Source organism: Coregonus clupeaformis, chromosome 21, assembly GCF_020615455.1.
Source record: "Coregonus clupeaformis isolate EN_2021a chromosome 21, ASM2061545v1, whole genome shotgun sequence".
In the NCBI taxonomy this organism is placed as follows: Eukaryota; Metazoa; Chordata; class Actinopteri; order Salmoniformes; family Salmonidae; genus Coregonus; species Coregonus clupeaformis.
This window is the reverse complement of record NC_059212.1, coordinates 36,733,601-36,744,774: the sequence shown is the minus strand read 5'-3', so window position 1 is coordinate 36,744,774 and position 11,174 is coordinate 36,733,601. Positions and strand designations below refer to the sequence as shown.

The 11,174-nt window shown below is 41.2% G+C and overlaps 1 protein-coding gene across 1 annotated transcript; it reads right to left on the bottom strand.

Moving 5' to 3' along the window:
* Positions 1-2,767: 2,767 nt before the first annotated feature.
* On the bottom strand, positions 2,768-11,052 carry LOC121535335 (RING finger protein 11). Its single transcript, XM_041842300.2, has 3 exons — positions 10,423-11,052; positions 5,193-5,362; positions 2,768-4,954 (listed from the first exon to the last, which is right to left on the bottom strand). The coding sequence occupies exons 1-3, from the start codon at positions 10,540-10,542 to the stop codon at positions 4,783-4,785; spliced, it is 462 nt and encodes a 153-aa protein (XP_041698234.1). The 5' UTR covers positions 10,543-11,052; the 3' UTR covers positions 2,768-4,782.
* Between the last annotated feature and the right edge of the window lie 122 nt (positions 11,053-11,174).

Below are 11,174 nucleotides of genomic sequence, written 5' to 3'. Positions count from 1 at the left end.
CTGGCCTTTTTATTGTATGTCAGTTATTTTGGGAAAGAAAGTTGAATGTTGTGTGTAACTAATAACTTGACTATTCTATATTGTATAAAAAACTAATTTCCTAGATGCACATGTAATAAAGGTACATACATGAAAGAACTAGCCCCAAAGGACAACAATACAGTCCCTTTGCTCCATGGCTATTCTATTCAATCAGATCTAGCGGTTGTTTTGGCTGTGTTGAAGGTTGAACTAAGTTATAGCTGTCAAATCCACAAGTGGCTCCTGGCATTATACCTAAAGCGGACATTGCCATTGGCTGCACAGAGGTACATCAAGATAAATCCCATGCAGCCTTGTTTACAAGTTCGACCACTGGAATGTGAGATGTAATCTACACCTCGATTAGGATAATAGAAATCCTAATTATTTAATGTAATGATTTTTTAATTTGAGTGTATTTATTTCTATATTGCCTCCTTCTGAACTTCTAACAGGAGTGGGCGGTGTGGCTTCGTGACAATGATCACAAGAGCAGCTGTTCACCGATTTGAAGGCTCCAACACAGTTCCACCTCCGACACCGGCAAAATATCCACTATGTGGGTGTCTGCTAATGCCGGCTAACTCTTGATCTGACTGAATCTAGGCCAAAGTCCCTCCACTCCATGTGAATCAGTGGTGGTCGGTGCCGTTTAAGATGAGGGAGGACGATTTATTTTTATTTTTATGAGCATGGCCTTATTTCTAGTACAGCATATTGGATGACTGTCATTCATATTCCATTCACCCAGCTCAATGTAGCATCGATAGGTTTAGGCTACTACATGATACTCACATTTTCTCTACATCCATCATGAGGTTGCTACAACCTAGCCTAGTTTGCAATGTAGGTGCACAGGTCAAGAGAAAAATTAAAGTAATCAAGATGACAGACAGTGACACATTCAATTCCGCCTTGCACACTTTTGCTGCATCTAGCTGATCTAGGGTGTAATCATTAGTCAGACAGTTGCAAACAAGAGTTTCTATTAGACAAATTCAGGTATGTTTATCACCGTTTCGTTCCGTTTGCTTCCGTTTAAGAAACGGCGGAATGAATACACCCCTGATTACACGTAAACACAGTTCACTTTCATAGCAGCCACGTACAAACAGCATGATCACTTTTCTCGTTGTATAATTCCTTCTCGCATCTACGCGCTCTCCTCCTTTCACCTTTTCCCTTCGCTTGTGGACTTCAGTGCACAACATATCAGCTGTCTGTGACCAGGCAAAAAAAACTTTCCAAGCCAAACCTTCATACATAACCACAGCCTACAACGTTGTCACCATATTAGCTAAAGTCATAGTCATAGTCAACATAGCTACTAGAACTAATGCATTAGTAAACCCGCTACAATCACGCAGTACAGTGTACAGTTAGCAAGCAGGTGGGCCCAGGTGGCAATAAATTAATCAAACCAAAAGCTTACCTTGACTTGGAAGAGTTCCAGTGTTGGATAGCCATCGCCAGCTAGCTAACATAGAATTCCTCTCTGTTTGAGCCGGGTGTTTGAGTAGGCTAAATTAGCAAGCTGCATTTGCTAGCTAAGTAAGTGAAAGTAAAAGTGAAAAAAAACAACGAAACATAGCTAGCTCACTCTCTCTTGCTTCTCCTTCATTTTTGAAGAAATTAATTTGTTCAAAACTGTTCAACTATAGTCTTTCTCTCTCTTTGAGTCAACTACTCACCACATTTTATGCATTGCAGTGCTAGCTAGCTGTAGCTTATGCTTTCAGTACTAGATTCATTCTCTGATCCTTTGATTGGGTGGACAACATGTTCATGCTGCAAGAGCTCTGATAGGTTGGAGGACGTCCTCCAGAAGTTGTCATAATTACTGTGTAAGTCTATGGAAGGGGGTGAGAACCATGAGCCTCCTAGGTTTTGTATTGAAGTCAATGTAGCCAGAGGAGGATGGAAACTAGCTGTCCTCCGGCTACACCATGGTGCTACCCTACAGAGTGTTGTTGAGGCTATTGTAGACCTTCATTGCAAAACAGTGTTTTAATCAATTATTTGGTGACGTGAATATATTTAGTATATTTGTATCTAAAAATTATAACTTTTAAAAGTTTCACCATTTTTATTTTTATGAAATTCGCTGAGGATGGCCCTCCCCTTCCTCCTCTGAGGAACCTCCACTGACCAATGCTCCATCATGAAAAAAGGATCTGAATACATTCTGAGGCCTTGCACCCAAACGCGTTTCTCATACTGAGTGTAACTACTAGTGAAAGAGCCACAAAGATTAGTTATGTTGCCAAAGAAAATCAGATTAGGTGTATTTAGTTTAAAGGAAAAGTACAAGCAATTTAGCATGTTGCAACTAGAGTCATTTTTTTGACAGAGCCCATGTTTTGTACAATGTTGCCTCCGTACCATGGCATTAACCCCGCTAGTCTAAGCTGGTCAGGCGATTGCATTGCAGCATTGCTAAACTAAGCTGATCATACCGATTAATTGGGTCAAACGTCTAATCTGAGAAACAAACAGGCATGTCGCAACTAATCACTTCTGTAAAAGCACAGATCATGATGGCCATAAAAGCCTGGCTTGTACAATACCGTATGTGGCAAGAGACTTTGAAACACCATTGCCATGATTATAGCAGCTAAAAAACTAATCAGAAATAATGATGTACTGTGCTGATAGGATAAAAGGGGAAATGTAACATTTGACTAACATCTGGTGTAAGAAGATACTACAATCTCAGAACACTAATAAGTCAAGCATGACAAAAATGTGTGCTTTCTTGTTTATTTTTATTTTGTTACAGCTTCAATATGAGGGATGGTTGGCCTTTCAAAGACCAAGATTACAGGAGATTACATTTATTTTCAGAGTCCTGAAAAACACTGCAAAACAAAGCTAAAAATTGAAAAACGTGTGTTGTCTTTTAATGTCACTGTGAAACTATGAGAGAAAACTTCTCCCTCTTACAAATATCTTTGGGACAGAGGTTTGCAGATGCATACTCAAGGCAGTGTAAACTCTAATAGGAAAGACGTATCTCCCACAAACACAATGACAAACAATATATCTAAAAGGTAGGAGATATACAAACATCAATACAGAAAAGGGTATCAATATAATATAAACAAAAAATGTAATGGGAATAATTCACCGCAACGCTACAAACATATATAAAAAGCAAAAAACAAAACAAACATTTTTGGGCGCAATGACGACTGTGGGAGAAGATTGAAAATACAGGTAAGTAAGCTAAATAAGGGAATAAATATTATCCTATTCCTTATTGTCTCATCCGAGACAAAGCAAACCTCTGTCCCCTTCCCTCAGTCACTTCCACACAAAAACACACACTAGAATCAAGACAAGCAAAACAAAGCAGATGCACACTACTGAATCACACAATTCATGAATACATATTCAGCTATTCAACTTTACTTCAACGTGATAAGTGACCAATGGTAGCATTGACAGCATTATCAATATCAATCTTAACTTCTGTGCTGTGAAAAGAAGAAATAATATTGAAAAGTGCAAGGTTATAGGTATATATATTAATATAATGCTTCCGTTATTGTCCTATAAGTAAAGTGCAAATCTCGGGATCAGATTAATGTGTGTGCAAGCATTCCTAACTTTTAGACTGATCATCCTGCACATGCACAAATGAGCCCTTTACATTGGCTGACAGCTATGTTACTCCTCTTATTGTAAAACCTATAAACCTTACACAGGATGACTGACATACAGCTCATACACTTCTTCAGGCCATTTGGAATGGCAGTGGAGCCATTTAGAATGGTAAATCTGAATGACAAAACAAAAGCTAAGTATGTGTTTCTCCATTAAACATATCATAGTCTAATAGAGGATGGGCTTTGGGTGATTTCTGCACTGTGTATGTGCATACTAGTTGTTGTTTTTGTAATCCTAAAGGAGGCTATGCTCTGTAACTTCTTTTATTTTGAAACTCTAACACTAAAACAGGGTATGCTTCAGTCCGTAGAGAGATAACCATTATGTGCCACCATGCCGGCTTCCTGGGGCTGTTTTGCCATTACTAAATCATATTCAGAGTGCAGGATTTTGAGACTTTAGAAGACCGATGAGTAATGTTATCGTCTTGTTGTTGCCAGCTTTGGCTTCTAAAGGAATCTGATAGGATACCTCCTGGTGGCCAAATTCAGATTACAGAAAATGATCCAATCCCATTCCCAGATACTAATCATGGTGAATAATGATTGGCTGGGATGGGATGCCACCGAGACCTGCTCAAGTGGCAATGCAGTGAGCCATCACTACGGTAACAGCCCCCTCCCCCCTCTTCTGACCATAACATCACCAACCCAGTTCAAGTACTGTATTAAACAGTTGACTCAGGAACCCAGTCCACCACAGACACACACATTATGCATGCTTGTCCTCCTATGTAGACAGTTGTCTAATGTTGCCTTCTTTCAGTCAGACCATGACTCAGCCAGTTCAGTTCAGAGCCAGTTCCAGTTCAGAGCCAGTTTCAGTTCCAGTTCAGAGCCAGTTCCAGGTGATGGGTGGATGGGTCAAAGTATTTTCATTGTTAATCACTAGTGTTTACATAGTCTCTCTCTCGTATGTCATCACCGACCAAGACACTGTGCTGCTCCTTATCCCAAGGTAAAAAGCAGAGGGGAGGGGGGCAGCATGTGTGTGTTTGTTGGGGCTAGTGGAAGTGTGTGTGTATGTGTGCGCATGTTTATAGGGGGGTAGCAAGGCAGAGCTCGGCAGCAGGGGGTAGGGTTGTGTTAGGGGTCAGTTGGTCTCGTAAGTGGAGAGCAGGGCGGCATCCACAGGCTCCATGCAGGAGGGACAGGTGAAGGACCTCATCAGCCAGTCGTCTATACAGTCCATGTGGTAGATGTGCATGCAGGGCAGGAACCGGATGGGGTCCCCGTACACAAAGTCCATCATACATATCACACACCTAGAAAATTATGAATAGTGGTTTTGATAACTTTTTCCTCAGCACTTTAACTGACCAGGAAAAACTCTGGGCACTAGTTATGTTATACAAACAGAGTTACATGCTACAACTAGGGCCAGAGTTTTACCCGCTCAGGTCACATGAGCAGTGACCTTTATCAATTACATCAGAGAATAAAAACAGTGGTAAACTAATAATATTAATATATTAATAAAAACAACGGTAAGCAGATGCTTACTCTCTGATTTTCTTCTCGGAGCCGTCCCGTCCTCCGTCGTAGACACCCCGGGGGAGGTGCTGGATGAGGCCGATACGCTGGGCGATACGGACCTGCTCCTCCTCAGTCAGCTGGCTGGCCAGGCGGGCCTGGCTGGGGGTGGGGTGGTACACCGGCATGTGGGCCTCCTCCTGGAAAAAAACACACATACAGAGAGTCAATCCACAGGCCAACTAAACTGAACTGATCCCTTGTATAAGCCGGGTGGGGTGGTCTGTTCCACCTAAGGCTGTTCCACCCAATGACATATACAGTGGGGAGAACAAGTATTTGATACACTGCCGATTTTGCAGGTTTTCCTACTTACAAAGCATGTAGAGGTCTGTAATTTTTATCATAGGTACACTTCAACTGTGAGAGACGGAATCTAAAACAAAAATCCAGAAAATCACATTGTATGATATTTAAGTAATTAATTTGCATTTTATTGCATGACATAAGTATTTGATCACCTACCAACCAGTAAGAATTCCAGCTCTCACAGACCTGTTAGTTTTTCTTTAAGAAGCCCTCCTGTTCTCCACTCATTACCTGTATTAACTGCACCTGTTTGAACTTGTTACCTGTATAAAAGACACCTGTCCACACACTCAATCAAACAGACTCCAACCTCTCCACAATGGCCAAGACCAGAGAGCTGTGTAAGGACATCAGGGATAAAATTGTAGACCTGCACAAGGCTGGGATGGGCTACAGGACAATAGGCAAGCAGCTTGGTGAGAAGGCAACAACTGTTGGCGCAATTATTAGAAAATGGAAGAAGTTCAAGATGACGGTCATTCACCCTCGGTCTGGGGCTCCATGCAAGATCTCACCTCGTGGGGCATCAATGATCATGAGGAAGGTGAGGGATCAGCCCAGAACTACACGGCAGGACCTGGTCAATGACCTGAAGAGAGCTGGGACCACAGTCTCAAAGAAAACCATTAGTAACACACTACGCCGTCATGGATTAAAATACTGCAGTGCACGCAAGGTCCCCCTGCTCAAGCCAGGACATGTCCAGGCCCGTCTGAAGTTTGCCAATGACCATCTGGATGATCCAGAGGAGGAATGGGAGAAGGTCGTGTGGTCTGATGAGACAAAAATAGAGCTTTTTGGTCTAAACTCCACTCACCGTGTTTGGAGGAAGAAGAAGGATGAGTACAACCACAAGAACACCATCCCAACCGTGAAGCATGGAGGTGGAAACATAATTCTTTGGGGATGCTTTTCTGCAAAGGGGACAGGACGACTGCACCGTATTGAGGGGAGGATGGATGGGGCCATGTATCGCGAGATCTTGGCCAACAACCTCCTTCCCTCAGTAAGAGCATTGAAGATGGGTCGTGGCTGGGTCTTCCAGCATGACAACGACCAGAAACACACAGCCAGGGAAACTAAGGAGTGGCTCCGTAAGAAGCATCTCAAGGTCCTGGAGTGGCCTAGCCAGTCTCCAGACCTGAACCCAATAGAAAATCTTTGGAGGGAGCTGAAAGTCCGTATTGCCCAGCGACAGCCCCGAAACCTGAAGGATCTGGAGAAGGTCTGTATGGAGGAGTGGGCCAAAATCCCTGCTGCAGTGTGTGCAAACCTGGTCAAGACCTACAGGAAACGTATGATCTCTGTAATTGCAAACAAAAAAGGTTTCTGTACCAAATATTAAGTTCTGCTTTTCTGATGTATCAAATACTTATGTCATGCAATAAAATGCAAATTAATTACTTAAAAATCATACAATGTGATTTTCTGGATTTCTGTTTTAGATTCCGTCTCTCACAGTTGAAGTGTACCTATGATAAAAATTACAGACTTCTACATGCCTTGTAAGTAGGAAACCCTGCAAAATCTGCAGTGTATCAAATACTTGTTCTCCCCACTGTATAAACCCTGGATTGCTGACGCTATGTATTGGCCATTGAGAGGCTATGAAGCCACCATATTGGCATTCCCTAGTAGGAGCAGTCCTCCATAGGAATGAATGGAATTCTACAGTATCTCAATTAAATGGTTCAATGACAAAATTACATGTATTTAAGTATTTTTGTTGTTGTAGTGGGAACAGTAACATTAGTAATCCAAAAAAAAATATCCTTCAAGGAAAATGTTTTTATATTTTTGTTAATTTTCTTTTTCATGTTTAGCTCACATAATATAATTTAAAAGTATGCACTAAAGTGTCTGTAATAGAATAAATGTGTCAAAAACATATATAGACATTAATAAATGCATTTCTAAATCTTCCAAAATAATTTGTATAATTGAGGAGGAATACCAAGTTGGATGTGCGGTGGCTTCAACACAGCGCCACCTGTCAGTCATCCAGGGTTTATACACATACATCATCAGTTCCACCCCGCCCATAAGAGTGTGTCTTGTAATGGTTTCAATTGACAATGTTGTTGCCAGAGGGAACCTGGAAATTAAAGTAGCAGAAACACTGGCACGGCAAATCCAATACATCAACAGACATTCAATACATCAACAATTACACTACTTTTGGGCAGCCAGCGTATGACTCGGCAGCTATCTAGTTTTGGGTGATTTGAGGTGGAGTTGTGTGTGAGGCCTACATGAAAGTGTGATACAACAAGGAGAAAGTAGGAGTCTATCATGCTGTGTGTTCTACGCTGTGACGAGCCAAAACACACACCCTGCCATGGATAAAGCAGCCAGAAAAAACTGCCCAGTCTGGACATTCTTGGCAAGCCTGTTTAGAACACTTTTGTGAGATTGAAAAGCATTTGGGCAACAAAAGTGCTGTGTGTTTTTTTCTCTTTGTGTGACTGGGTATGTTCAACTATTGATATGTGAAAACTCAGACCCATAACAATCAGTTGCAAATAGGCCTACCTATGAAAACAAGAATTTCAGTGCAACCCTATTCCTTTTCCCTTTAAATATTTTATTGTGGCTCATCTGAAGTAGCCTAGCTGTTAAAACTACACATTTGACTGCAACTATTACACTACCGTTCAAAAGTTTGAGGTCACTTAGAAATGTCCTTGTTTTTGAAAGAAAACCAATTTTTTTGTCCATTAAAATAACATAAAATTGATCAGAAATACATATATATACAAATGGAATATCTACATAGGCCCATTATCAGCAACCATCAGTCCTTGTCACGGTTTCGGCCGAGGCGGCTCCTTGTTCGGGCAGGCTTCGGCGGTCGTCGTCTCCGGAGTACTAGCTGCCACCGTTCGATGTTTCTTGTTAGATTGGTTTTGTCTGTTTGTTACACCTGTTCATTGTTAAGTGTTCATTAGGCACCCTATTTAGTTCTCTTGTGTTTGGTCAGGTGTTGTGTGTAATTGTTCGATGTCACGTGTTGTTGTTGGTCCGCTGTTCTGTGCTCTCTGTATTTCGTTTTGTTTAAGAGAGTCCTGCACGTTGTGCGCATTTGCTTTGGACATTCCAGTGTGCGTATGTTTCGCCTGTGGCCTGTTGCCGTGTTGGCTTGTACTGTCGGACTTCACTAAAGACATCTGTTTTTTGAATCTCTGTGTCCTGCGTGTGATTCCACGTTCCCTCTACACTCAACCCTGACAGTCCTGTGTTCCAATGGCACGTTATGTTTGCTAATCCATGTTTATCATTTTGAAAGGCTAATTGATCATTAGAAAACCCTTTTGCAATTATGTTAGCACAGCTGAAAACAGTTGTGCTGATTAAAGAAGTAATAAAACTGGCCTTCTTGAGGCTAGTTGAGTATCTGGAGCATCAGCAATTGTGGGTTCGATTACAGGCTCAAAATGGCCAGAAACAAATAACTTTCTTCTGAAACTCGTCAGTCTATTCTTGTTCTGAGAAATGATGCCTATTCCATGCGAGAAATTGCCAAGAAACTGAAGATCTCGTACAACGCTGTGTACTACTCCCTTCACAGAACAGTGCAAACTGTCTCTAACCAGAATAGAAAGAGGAGTGGGAGGCCCCAGTGCACAACTGAGCAAGAGGACAAATACATTAGAGTGTCTAGTTTGAGAAACAGACGCCTCACAGGTCCTCAACTGGCAGCTTCATTAAATAGTACCCACAAAACACCAGTCTCAACATCAACAGTGACGAGGCGACTCCGGGATGCTGACCTTCTAGGCCTTGTTGCAAAGAAAAAGCCATATCTCAGACTGGCCAATAAAAAGAAAAGATTAAGATGGGCAAAAGAACAGACACTGGACAGAAGAAGATTGGAAAAAAGTGTTATGGACAGACGAATCGAAGTTTGAGGTGTTCGGATCACAAAGAAGAACATTTGTGAGACGCAGACCAAATGAAAAGATGCTGGAGGAGTGCTTGATGCCATCTGTCAAGCATGGTGGACGAAAGCAAAGTTTGAAGAACACAATTATTATTTCTATTACAAATCATTATTTCTAACCTTGTCAATGACTACATTTCCTATTCATTTTGCTATATTTAGTATTCTAACTCATTTCATGTATGTTTTCATGGAAAACAAGGAAATTCCTAAGTGACCCCAAACTTTTGAACGGTAGTGTAACTTGAAACTATCCCTAGATGAATGAGTCAGAAATGGTATGCAATCATATAAAATAAAATAAATAATCTAGCTAAATAATTAGGACATATTTGACCAGGTTTTCTAAAGATGTTCAATGCACTTGACCCCCAGGGGCGGCAGGTAGCTTAGTGGTTAAGAGCGTTGTGCCAGTAACCGAAAGGTCGCTGGTTCTAATCCCCAAGCCGACTAGGTGACGATGTGCCCTTGAGCAAGGCACTTAACCCTAATTGCTCCTGTAAATCGCTCTGGATAAGAGCGTCTGCTAAATGACTAAAATGTAAATGTCTTGCATGATTCTGTCAATTCGCATAGCAATACTTAAAGCTAGAGTCCTTAATTGAAACAATAACAAAGTGTTACCACGCCTCCGTTTTGGTAAAAATCTGAGGGATGGGCCTGGAGAAATGGAACCCCTCTCAAATGAATTGACAGAGCTATGGATACAATAAGGACTGACCCTCCACGATATCAAAATTATAATTATAACCATGTTTAGAGGCTATACAGTGTTTGTTTACATTTAGCTACATTGTTTATAAACAAAACAAGAGTATATTTTGGGTTCTAAGCTCATGAGGCATTTATAAGTTATATTCTTTAAGAATCAGTGTATAGCTACATAATAAGTCCCAAAATGTATGTAGCAACTAAAGATTCTAGCTTTAACACCAGTAGCTAAAGTCTGACCTGGTAAGGCGGAGGTGGCTCCAAATCCGGGTCTGCCTCCCCATAACTTGCTCTGTCGGACTGGGATTCGTGAAGCAAAGATATATCGTCCGACGTCGGCGATTTCAGACAATTGCCCATGTCCACTTCTCAGTCCCTCGTTGTTTAGCTAGCTTGTAAACTTGCTATTGTTCGTTTACAACCAAATGTCTCCTCCCCTCGTCGCAGAAGTAATGTTATTACACATTAAATACTGTTTAACAACCTATTAAAACATCATATACATGTTCATACGAACACTAGCTCGAGACCCATCAGCTGTCCAAGCTATTCAACATCATCAGACCATCACAGTCAAAACAAAGAGCTAGCAAGCGAGATACTTCTGCTAGCTAACGCTTTTGGCTAACCAGCAAGCGACTTCCTTGATTAATATCACTCATTCCTCGGCCTAAGATTTGAAATTAAAAACGTTCAATCAAATAGGAACTATCATAACAATATTAAGCGATAGAAAAACTATATTTTTCACAAATATAGACCACTGACTTCACGAATAAAGTAAGTGTCTGGCTAGCTTGCAATATTATTCTCTTTTTCAACCTGAGCTGAGGACAACTCGGCGTCCATTGGATATGACGTAACGGTTTTAGTGTTGTTGTCTTTGTCAGAAGGGGAGTGAGAGGAGTATGCGTTTGCACTTTCATTAAATGGTTGCAATGCAACCTTACACGAGGAAAATAAAAGTGGTGGTTGGCACAAGACCCAAATAG

Coding starts and splice junctions, on each gene's coding strand:
- LOC121535335 (XM_041842300.2), bottom strand. CDS start 10,542: ATGGGCAATTGTCTGAAATCGCCGACGTCGGACGATATATCTTTGCTT. Junction 5,363..10,422: donor AGCCACCTCCGCCTTACCAG/GTCAGACTTTAG, acceptor GTTTTTTTCCAG/GAGGAGGCCCACATGCCGGT. Junction 4,955..5,192: donor TCCGAGAAGAAAATCAGAGA/GTAAGCATCTGC, acceptor ATAATTTTCTAG/GTGTGTGATATGTATGATGG.